Here is a 12157-nt window from a genome sequence, read left to right as displayed (position 1 = left end):
AGTCCCTGGAGTGTAAGCTGCTGAAGGTCTGAAAGGTAATGTGAAGGGTTGCCACATCCTTGTCTTGTTTTGATGTTTTTCTGCAGAAATCTGCTACTAGGCACCAACATGAACGGAGTGCAGGGCTAAATAGACCTGTCCTGATCTGTCATGGGGTGATAGTACTTACCTGGATGCATTGCAATGTTAATTAAGTATAAAACATGTATTTAGAAAGAATGCATAGTTTGTTTCTGCTTTACATGCAACATCTTTAGAAATTCTTAAAGATGTATCAGTCTCCTGAATTGAAAATAAGATGTTTTTAGTAGGGATTTGACTTCAGGGTGTTTTTCTGCCCTCTCAAGAGTTGATTTTCAAAGCATTCAGTCAGATACCAGTGAAACTGTTTCAAGAACTGAAGCCACTTTAGAGATGTTGGTTTCAAGTCTACTTTTAACAATTGTGGTGTAGTTCGGTTAACGTTAGTGGTGAACGTTTAGCTAGCTCTCAAAAGAAAAAAACAGAGAGATGGATTCTACAAATAGGCACATAGTTTTGCCCAGGAGATGCGTGGGTCAACATCTAGAATTTTCTGCTATCCACTGGCAATGTTAGCAAGCATAATACAAAGAAACAGATACATTATCAAAGCTTCTCTGTCTATAAATGTGGATCGTCTATCTTGCTGCTCTTGCGTTTTGGAGCAAAACATGCACCCTGCACCCATCCTGTTTATAACAGATATTGTTAATCTTGCCTGTTTTGCAAACTAGTTATGCTAGAGCTCCTTGGGCAACATGAAAACTGCTTTCTATTGCAGGCGTTTCCTGAGGATATCAGTAAGTTTTCAAACCTTGAAATTTATTGATGAGGTTTTGTGTAGGTGAGTATTGATGAAAACTGACCAGAAAATGAGAAAATGGTCTAGGATTGCAGGAAGGTTCTCAAAGCACTCGGTTCCATGCATACCTTTTGTGAATATTTTCCATTATTGAGATGCTAGACAGCCTTTAGTAATTTGAAGTAGACATATTATGCAACTTGACAAATAACATCAACTAATTGGACACAAGTGAGTAGAAGCAGAAATGCAACAGTGGTAGGTGATCTTATTTGCCATTGAGAAGTCAAGGAGTATTTAAGTAACTATCTTTTCAGGTAAAGTCTGCATAAAATAATTCAGTGCTTAAAGAGGATCTGTCAGGTTGGATGAGTCAAACAAATACTAAATATACCTGTATTACTACTTTCATGTGGTTTCTTTCTGCTTCATTCTCAAAACATGATAATTTCTAGCAAATACAGTGCAATGCTAGCAGCAAAAATGGGGGTACATGCCACAAAATAGACAGGCTAGGTGGGGGTTTTGGATTTATGTCTCCTTTCATTCCCTCTTTTGTACATGTTGAAGAATTTTGGAGAACATTTAGCTTTAGTAGTCTGTTTAAAATCTCAATGTGTGCCCTCAGTTTTTTACTAGACTTTTCAAGAATTTGTTTAAATGTGTACTTCTCCATCTTAGTGAGAGACTCCATATTCTTAAGACTCCGCTGCTCTACCAAAAGCAAATGTTGTTATGATAAAATAGACTAAGGAGGAAACAAAGCAGGTTTTTTTAAAAGCAAATGAGCCTCATGTGCTTATGCAGCTATACTCCTCCCTTCCTTCCACACTAAAGCAATCTTCAGTGGTTACTTAAAGCATGAGAAATTACATAGTAATACACGGCGATGCTAGCAAGAGATACAAGGGTGCTTCGAAATGGGAGCACTGCTCAAAAAACAAACAACAGAAAAGAAACTTCCGTTGTTTCTTACTTTTCTCAGTGGTCTGTTTAATTAAAAAAACAAGTATGAGATAAAGATCTTGCTGAAAAACGACTAAATGCCAGCTATTACCAGAAAAATCTGTAGTTTGCCTTTCTATCCCCAGTTAATATGCCTTTTAGTGTAATTGTTTGGGGAATTTGTTTGTTGGGAGGATGGAGCATTTTTATATTGAGAAGTCCTTCTGTGGCTTTCTTGAGTTTTCTTACTCAGTTACAATAGAAATCTAGTTAAAAGAAAAAGCTTTGGTTGCTACCAACACCCTGCAATCAAATAGAAAGCATTAGTTAATATTTTTACAGAGAAATTAAAACCTGACTGATTTCCCCCAGCTGTTGTTAGGGGACACTAGCAGAATCTGTCAGGGGACCTTTCCGGGTTCAGTGTGTCAGGAGTCAACAGGCGTTAGGAGCTGTGGGACCTGCAAGCACCAGGTATCCATCAGGGCACTGCGGGGTGTCCTGGCTGCTCAGGACATGGACAGAATGTGCCCCAGGTCCCTTCTTGCCCCTCTGCTTTGTCCCCATAAATGAGCTGTGCATCCAGTCTTGCTTCTTCCTGAAGCTCTGTAGACATTGCCTTTGGTTGATGTTTGGTGAAGGTTGGATCAAGAGACCTTCAAAAGAACCCATAAAACTTAAGTGGGATGTGTAGATCAGGTTGGCTGCTCCCATAGAAAGACTCTGGAGGCAATTTTCATATAGGGCTTAGTGGATCTTTATAATTCCTGACCTGCTTGTTGCTGGTTGCCTGTAAAGAAAAAGATTTTTTTTTTTAAAGTTAGTGTTTGTTGTTTTGAAATTTTGGTAGCAGCTCTGATCTGATGACTCTATCAGGAGGAACTTCTGTTCACAGCTGTCTGTGGTTATTACTATCTGGTGAGGATAGGCAAACACTTGTCGTGTGGCATGGATTAGAAACCCTTGAGATCCATATCTTTCCCTTCTCTAAAAGTATAGTCTTGAGTGGGATGACAACCATGAGATTATTTCCTTGAAGTTGTATTTTAGGTTGAATCTCAGGCTTATGTTTGTTCTCTATAAATCACGTTCCTCCTCTTTTTCTTTTTTTCTTCTTCTTTTTGAACCAAAGGCTTCACGTGTTTCTCAGTTTTAAACTAGTTCTTACCTGGTTCGAGAAACAAATGCTACATTTGTTTCTGATGAAGTGTTCTACTATGCTTTTCAACATAGTGATTTAAAGATTAAGTGCAGAATCTTTAAGAAAAATCGAAGGAAATTCAAAAAATCAGTGAGCAGCAACAGAAAATGTTGAGAAAAAGGAGTTGCAGAAGTAGCAAGTATAAATTCAGACACCAAAGCCTCAACACATCTTGGTTGTTCCTTAGCTACGCTGCATGTTTGGTTTTTTTTTCCTCTTCAGGAATATCTTCGTAGCCCATGAAGTTCCTAATGCCCAAGGTTCTAGTTCAGCTCCCCTGGGACGTTGAAGTTATTTGGTGTTCAGCAGGTGGTACTGAAGAACTTGAAGGTTTCTTCTGAGGGAAGTGAAAGGTTTCCTATGTTTATCAATATTGTATTTTTAATAATGCTCCAAAGCGCACACACCAAAAAAAAGATATGAGCAGGCCTGTGCTTTGCATAGCGACTTATGTATTTGTCTTCTCTGTGGCTTGTAAGTGGAAAACAAGAAAATGTTAGTTATTGCTTATATTAACAAAAGTAATAGTTGCTTTTCTTGATATACCAAGGTAATTGTACCCTGTGAAAGGGCTTTAAATCTTAGTATGTATTATATATCCTCTAAAAGGATTCTAAAATACAGCTCAGGTTTTGTAGATTTGTAAAAAACACTTTATTTTCTGTCTCGAAACATTCTCTGTAGTGTTTAGCACTCCTGGACTTCTGGTCACTTTGTATTATTTTTTATACAAGTTTGGGAAGTTTTTTGGCACTTTTGTGTAATTAAGAATACAAAAAGATAGAAAGAGCTGATGCACTGAAACCTGTCGGTTAAAATGGTCTTTGTAGGTTCTCACAGATTAACAATCATGTTTTCTGCCATGAGCTGCAGATTGAAATCAGTCAGAGTTCACCGCTAACTAGTTTCTAGGTAAAAGTTGTTGATTGCAAAAAGAGAGAAACAGATTTTTTTTTCTTTTTTTTCTTTTCTTTTTTTTTTTTTTTAAAGTGCAGGAAGCTGCTGTGTGGGTGTCAGTGATTGGGTTATAAGTAAAATTCAATGCTCTAGTGCTTTGATCGTGGGACCTACTGCATTTGCCCCACCCTTACCCACTTCCTTTAAGTGCAGCACCATGCATTCCACATTGCGGTTATAACAGGGCTGCTAACCAGTGATATTAGTGGAAGAACCTTCACCACTAACCAGTGTGTAACCTTCAACCTCTTCTAAATTTTTATTGCTTGCTTATAGTGGTTTTGACCTTTTTAACCTTGAAAGATTTTAGAAGGCCTAAAATGCAAGAAGAAAATGTGCTTTTTAATTTTAGTATGCTTTCTTCTTGCAATGGTTGCTTAATAAAGACTTTTTTAATCACTAGATTTTTTTAAATCTCTGTAAATTTTGTAATTTATATTAAATCTATTGTATATTAAGGAATGATAGGGGTGAGGGGAATTGCATTAATAATGGACTTTCTCATGATAATGTTCTTTCCCAGATTTCTGTTGTCATTTCGAATGCTAGTACATTAATGAATAACAGAAAAATACCATCTTATTTGGAATACTTACTTCATCCATTGTAAAAAGGAATTACTAGATTTACTTAGCTGCTATGATGATATTGGCAAGTTGTTATTCCAAATTGGTAGCTAATTTAAGCAGCTGATGCAGGGAGGTTATCAAAAACCTTTGCCTTTATGTTTTGATCCATTTATTCCTTATAGCTCTGATATATTTTGCAAAGTCAATTTATTAATTGGCATTTCAGAAGTTAGTGGTTAACACCTCCCTTTGGGTTAAGGGCTTCGATTCTGTTCTCACATTTTAATTGTGATTGGTAGTATTTTTGAAGTGCCACAATATTGCAAAAAGTCTTCAGATCACAGCCTTAAATTAGGACATCTGATTTTAATCATTCAGACATGCCTAGTTTAGGCAGAGCCCTAGCAGATGTCGGTGCCAGCAGAAAGGTTTGCACAGCATTTAATCTGAGTGATAATAGCTGTGATGCTTGTGATAAAAAGAAAAAAGAACTAACCAACGTGTCAGGTTGCTGTGTTTTTATCAAAGCACAAATTGCCAAACTGTTGGTAACACTTTGCTCTTCCCTAGCTAATAAAAGCCCCTGCTGATTTTAGCAAAATCAGACTGACTTGGCTCTCTCATACAGCGTCACTCACACAAGTGGCACTTCAGCAAGTGGCTCCTTCAGTGAATGGATGCTAGGTAAGACACATGAAGCATGCACACACGTGCCAGACTTGCTGGAGCAGGGTCTGGCTGGAAGCTGTTGAGAGCCACCCAGGGGGATGTCTTTGGGACCCCTGCGCCCTTCTGGGTGCCGTTGGTCCTGGCAGGTGCCTGCTGCCATGAGCCACCACGGCCGTGCTGGCACGAGCCGGGAGGGCAGGGCAAGTGGCTCGCACAAAACGCTGTTTGTGCAGCCTTGCTCTGCTGTCTCTTCCTTTGTTTTTGATGCTTCCTCCTCCTTTGTCACTCAGAGTTCTTTTCATACGTGTCACTTCTCTAAATCTAAGCCATTCTCTAAATAAACCTGGGTATGCTTTGCCCGTTTCGACCATTTTAATTTACTTTTTCGTCTCTCAGGGAGTGGAGGAGCCCTGTGAGCTCACTTTGCCACTTGTCAGAGGAGAAGGCTCGAGTCTTTGCTGCTTCTACAGTTTCACATAGAAGTGTTCTTAGTGGTGTTAGTGTGCCCATGCTGTGTCCTCAATATCTTAATTAAGCGGAAATGGAGACTTCACAGTTTGTTCGGTGTCTTGGTTAAAAAGCTTGCAAAACCAAGGCTGAATGCTTCATGTTGTGTGACATTTCTCAAGTGAAAATCATGCTTTATGATCCCTGTAGTGTTCAAACCCATTCTTTGTAAAGAAAATGTAAAATGTCCCCAGGATATGTATCTGCATAGAAATTTGCCCCATGTGTTTAGCGAGATAATTTTAAGAAGAAAGCAGCCATGGTAGGTACATTTAATCAGGAGCTATGACTGAAAGGATTATATGAAGCAGGCAGTTTAACTAAAGAAAAGAAAATTAATTATCTTGCAGTTTATTTGTCTGTGCATATTCAAGTCTCATGGATCGATATTTTGGTGGTCTCGAGGAGAATGTAGAATAGGCTGTTACCATTATGCCTCATTTCTTCACAGAAGTGCTTCTACGTGGCTGCATTAGCTTCCTTTGAGCTACTCTGGTGCCCAAGGCTGTGCACGAGCAACATACTGCCTGCTTACCTTGATTTTTCTCCTCATCCCCAGGGAAACATTCTGGTTTTGTTGTTTTTTGGGTTTTTTTTTTTTTTTTCTCATGACATCTAGAAGACCTGGCAGTTGCATTAGAGTACAGGCATCCCTTGTTGTGTAGGATAAATGACTCATAGGTGGAGCACCTGCCCCAGCCACAAACTAAAAATTCCATTCACGCTTTGATGCTGTTGTTTGTGCTCATCTCTCACACCAAAGATATTTCAGTACTGATTGATGAAACAGGCTGTTGAGAATCTGTTTCAGAACAGGTTGTTGATCTGAAGGCAACGATCTCTAGTCCAACCTCCTGTTTTCAGAAGTTTGCAGAGCCCTTCTCTTAAGCTAAAGTTTTCAGACATAACAGCTAGCTAGAGGTGAGAGTGCAAATATTAAGCACAAGCAGATTTTAGTTCTTTTTGAGTAGGAAAAATTGAGGACATGCCTTTTGAGTGCTGAAGATTGTTTTTAGTTTAACTAGCTTTCAAACACTCTTTGAAAACTGGTGATTTTTTTTTTTCTGTAAGCTCTTAAAGTTCACAGTCTTATTCTGCATCTGTGGAAAAGCTGGGTAATTTAACATCATAGTAAAAAACATGCTGAGGAGCTTAGGAATGATGCATAAATCTGGTAGAGTGCCAAGACAGAGATTTACTGGGAGGCATCTCACATACTGCACAGTCCCCAAAGTTTGCTAGAGCTAACACTTCTAGTAGATACGACATGGGAGAGGTAGGAATCCTAGTATTAAATCTTCAGATATAATCCCAGGTATGGAATTCATTCAGGATACCACTACTTATGAGCAGTGAGAGACTGACCTTGTAAGTTTTTGGGTTTCTTTTTTTTTACTTTAGGAAATTTCCTTGAAAGAACTGCTTGTTCAGTGAAAGTTTAAAGTTGTCGTCTTAGCTCTACCCGTTTTCTGAGCATGCATCATTATGGTACAGTCTTTAAATACCTGGAAGCATGCTGTTTCTCATAATGCAGAAAGATATTCTTCTGAGCAGAAAGTTAGGATCATCCTTAAAACGTGGAATCTAGTAAAAACTATCGGTGTTTCACTCTATTTTTCACTGTCAATATATTATAACTCAGTAAGACAATTTCTCTAATTGCAGCCTGCCAGAAAGAGCTCTAGATTTGAACCCTAAAGTTTGCTGTGGGGTATGAAATTAGATAAACCCTTCATATGGGTGGAGTTCACTACAAGTTAACAGCATTTGCTGTGGTAAACCATTTTGTTCATCATCTCTTTTTGCTGAAGTGAGTCCTCGGTGTGGTTTGGGTGCACCACTTGGGTAACTGCTGAAACTGCTGTGGTTTCGAATAGGACCTGTTTTGCTTATTTCTGAATTTTTTTTCCCTGAAACTATTAGCAGATAAAATGAAATAAGTAAGGGTTACAACTGTTCACCTGCACTTTCTTACTACTGTGCCTAAAAAATGATGAGCTGTATAATTAAAAACATAACACTTTTAACCTCCAGTGAATAAAAGATTAATTGGATCTTAGTCATTACTACTAGCATTTTTTTTTGCAATATTACCATGTTACCGGTATTATTGTTCAGTTTTGTTGGTGACTTTTTTTAATGTGGTATGGGGATTTTCGCCTTACATTATAAAAATACTGTACCCACATCCTTGAATACGTGGAAATATAAAAACGTTCAACGTACACTGAATTTGTTGGGGAATGCAAGTTCTTATAAGTCAGCAAGGACATATTGCAAGGAAAAGAATTCTGGTGCTATTACTAATTTGTGGCCAATAAATTAGTAAATTTGAATATCTAACTAATCTGTGCACACTTCTGCCAGGTTTCAAAACCATGTTTGCAGAGACAAGCTATAACTAATGTACAAAGGGTTATAAAAAGCACTTGCTGGGACTCCCTCTGTCAGTTCTAGGGTTGACTTAGCTCTTGTGGGTGCTGCCCTTCAAATTGCTTTGCAAAAAATAACCCATGCTGTTGTAAAGGTTGCCCTCTTTCAGTGTTTCTTCAGAATAACCAAATTAATGCCAAAATCTTCCATTTCATGTTCTGAATGCCACTTTAATTAAGGGTTTGCATGCTAAAGCACATCTTTTGAGATTTCTTCTGAAGATGGAGCAGAAGAAACCCCAGTGCTCGTTGTGCGAGCTCCGTAAACCGCTAGGGGCTTCATGCGAAAACATTAAACGGGCCACCTAGAAAAAACAGTTTTGCTGAGCAAATACGTTTCAAAACCTGTGTTCTTGTTAACAGTCACCAATTCCACATGGTGGTTTCAGCAACCGAAATTTTAACCTAAGAAAAAGGCAACATAAAACGGAACATTTTTTTTTCTCTCCGTCAGATTTGCTTTGGGACAACTCAGGTGAAATATAGCAGAGAATTTGCTTGCTAATATCTGGCAGTAGAAGGAAAAAATGTAGAGGGCTCTTACTCTGCCTTGACTTTCAATTAGAAATGCAGCTACTTTTTTGTGACTCAATTTAAAGTTGCTGAAAATTGCATTGCACCGTGGGAAGAGGTTTTCGGAGAAAGTGATTAGTCACTGTCATTTGCTCTTTTATCTGGAGAATCGTGTAAGAATTGCTGAGTTATTGGCCAGGTTTGCGTGGTTCCTTACTGTCGCATAGGTGTGACTGAAGATCTGCAGGCTGCGGTGATGCGAGGGAGGTAAACGCAGCAGTCGGATTTGAGAGAGCAAGTGCGGCCTCTTCGGTGATAGCAAAGGCAGTTGGAAACTGCCTGGGCATGAAGGAGGGTCAGTACTTCTGGGGGAGCAAATGCTGCTATTTCCTGTGTGTTTTGTCATTTCCTTGCATGAAGGACAAATCAATGGTCTGACCTGCCCGTTTTTAGCAATCCCCCATGCAATTTCAATACGGGCATCCGTGTGTCCTTATGGCATTGCATGGTCAGGATGGGGCACACGCACTGAACCATGGAAAACAACCCTGAAGCAACCTGTAAGAGATCAATCTTCCAGGTTTGAGGTGGCTCAACCTGTATGATTTCTTGAAATGATTTGTCTAACCTGTTCTTGGAAATCACAATGCAATCCAATGGATTCCCTAGGCAGTTTTGAATATTCTTGAGTTTAAAAGCCATTTTGGTAAAGTCCAAGTCCCTTACCTGTGGACACCCTGGTCTTCCTCCTCGTGGGTATGGAAGATTTCCCTGCAAGATTGTGGTGATGTCTCCCATCAGTATTCTCAAGAATAAATGAGCATAATTGTATTTCCTCCTCCATGTGTGTTGGGTTCTCAGCTCCTGCTCGCTTGTTCCTGCTTAACCTGCTTCACCTCTGTCCTGAAACATAGGGCCTAAACACGCTCACCATATTCCATTGGAGGCCTGAGTTTAAGGGCAAGAACAACTTCCCCTGTGTAGCATAGAGTGTGCAACTCCATAGGATGAGTATCTGCATATAATATCCTACGTTTTCTATCAGCGATTGACAAGTCCTACCTGAGATTGAAAGAGAAACCTGTATCTCTTGCTCTTTTCTCCCATTTTTGTAGGTATTAGTAGTTCGCATCTGCCTGAGCTGTAGGTTTATATAAGGGTCTGGAAGCTAAGAGAGATCATATAGTGAAAAAGTGAGAAATGACAAGCTGTTGCTTTTGTTTGTAATGGATTTATATGGCAAGCATAAAATCCCAGCCGTGCCCTCTCAGTGGAGTCGCACTGAAGGGCTGGTGCTGGCGCTGACGAGCCGAGAGGCTGCAGGGCTCCTCCGTGCGCCGGCTCCTCCGTCCACCGGCTCCTCCGTCCGCCGGCTCCTCCATCCGCCGATCCGGGTGCCTTTCTGAGCCGGGGGCCCTGGTGGCCACGGGGCTCTGCAGGCGGGTGCCGCTGGCCCCGGGAAGCGGCACGCGGCCCGGACGGGCGTCTCACCGGCCTCGGGCTAGGGGAGGCGATCCGGATGGAGCGGTAAGTGCCGGCAGGCTGCTGGTCGGCTTCCTTAGAGCGTAAACTTGGAACTTCTCCTTGGACAAATGAGTATTTCTGCAGATTTGTGCAAATGCTGTTTGATCTTTGCAGCTTATAATGTTCACGAGCATCTACCTCTGTCAGAAAATGCCTTCTTAACAGATACCAGGCTATGTCTTGGGCATGCTAATACACAGTATTTGGATTTTCAGCTCCATTGTGGAGTTGCACCTGTGAAGGGTAAGAATAAACAGTCGCCTGCAAAAGCTGGGTTGCACAAAAAGTTCCCAAAACAAAGTGGCTTCTTCATCAATCTCTTTTCCATAGCGTTTATGTAGTGTTGTAGCAGAAGGACAAACAAATCCCAGGAAAAAATAGAATATGTGCCTAGTATACACACGGACGTGTTGCTATTCAGTTCTGTTTAACGTGTTTAACTACTTATCTTAGTGATACATTACTGAGTATATTACTAAGTATTTTCAATTTCATACAATCCCAAACTGAGTTGTCTCTAATGCAGTAATATGAAGTAAAATCATACCTGTCAAATTCTTCCAACCAGATGTCATTATACTGAGGTTTATCTTACAAAATCTTGATGGTATTAATACTGTAATGTGTATAACATAATAAATTCATGTAGGGAATATATCTGTTTGAGATGGTTTGCATTGAATGATGAGTGCTGTCATATTAAATTTTAAACTATCCCAAGAGGGATGGATGATGCTAAAATGCATCAGCACAGTTTCCTATTTAAGGGGTTTACATTGTCCGTGGTAAGTAACTTCTCTTTTTCTCCTTTTGTTTTTCTCCTAAACTTTCCAGGTAAAAGTACTCCTGTAAGCCACCTTGGGTCTTCAGATTTTTCCAAGCCCCATGATCCATTCCAGCCATTTGGGGCTGACAGCAGTGACCCGTTTCAGAGTAAAAAGGGGTTTGGGGACCCATTTAGTGGAAAAGATCCATTTGCTCCCTCCTCTTCAAGTAAAACTTCTAAAGACTCTTCCTTGGGGTTTGCAGACTTCAGCTCTGTAAGTTAAGTTCATTGTCTCTGAGCAAACCACTTTCTGCTCTGCTTGCAGCAATCTATTGGGTTTTTGTTTTAACTGCAAACCTACTGTTCACTGGCTTCTGTCTCTTTAGTACCTTCATGCTGTCCTTGTTGTTTTTGTATTAATATTTCTGTAATAAAAAAGGCATTCTTTCAATAAAAAAAGAAGTTTTGAGTTTCATACTAAATTTTAAAGGGTTTACTTGCTTTTAAATTATTTTAGTGCAGTGTGCCTTTACTCACAAATTCTTTGTAGCAGAACCTGTGTATGTTTTTGTTGCATGGAGGCTATTTTGTAACTGATTTTGGGGAGCCAATGATGTAAAGTTTCTTCAAAAATAATTGTTGAAGACATTTATATAGCAATTTCACCATATCCTGAGAAGTAAATCCTTAATGGAAAAAGATTCCATAAAATATCTGTAATTGTTTGTGGGGGAAAAAAAGGGTTCTGACAATCCTGTCACAATGTTGTCTGTATACAATGGAATGTGATCATAAGGATACATACACAAGACAGAGATTGGAAATTTAGCTGTTGAATTTTGTTCCAATTATTGAAAATGTAGAGAAGCCCTTGTTAGACAAAGCATAAAAGCTGTTTTGTAGAACCAATATAGAAATACCCATATTGCACTCCAAAAGATGGTATCAGAAGGTTGGAAAGCAAAGCCAAATGCCCTTTCATGAAAACATATCAGAATTTCCAAAAGTTTGGCTTTGTTTTTAGTGTTGGCAGGTACATGGTTGAACTGGAAATCGTTGTAAATGTGGTAGTAGTAGTGTGGTTCTTATTACTTCCATGAATAGGTAGAAATCTGTTCCATCCATAGCCTCAGGCTTCTTCCTCCTTTCATGTGTTTTTGTTCTGTCACATTGCCATGCAGTGAAATTGCCAATTTACTCTGTTACTTCAAGTCTGATGGGCACAATTCAGTGTTCAGCAGTTGGAGTTCC

At 39.6% G+C, this 12157-nt stretch overlaps 1 protein-coding gene across 2 annotated transcripts in view; it reads left to right on the top strand.

Moving 5' to 3' along the window:
- Positions 1-12157, top strand: part of EPS15L1 (epidermal growth factor receptor pathway substrate 15 like 1) — a 33910-nt gene that overhangs the window by 17781 nt on the left and 3972 nt on the right. For both annotated transcript variants that reach the window (XM_088527121.1, XM_088527120.1), the window contains one exon: positions 10975-11180. In XM_088527121.1, the coding sequence (XP_088383247.1) occupies positions 10975-11180 (206 nt within the window). The remainder of the gene's footprint in view (positions 1-10974; positions 11181-12157) is intronic.

This window comes from Tinamus guttatus, unplaced genomic scaffold (genome assembly GCF_059628265.1).
Source record: "Tinamus guttatus ecotype Peru unplaced genomic scaffold, ASM5962826v1 Tinamus_guttatus_pri_ptg000261l, whole genome shotgun sequence".
NCBI classification, from domain to species: Eukaryota; Metazoa; Chordata; class Aves; order Tinamiformes; family Tinamidae; genus Tinamus; species Tinamus guttatus.
This window is presented reverse-complemented; position numbering and strand designations above follow the sequence as displayed.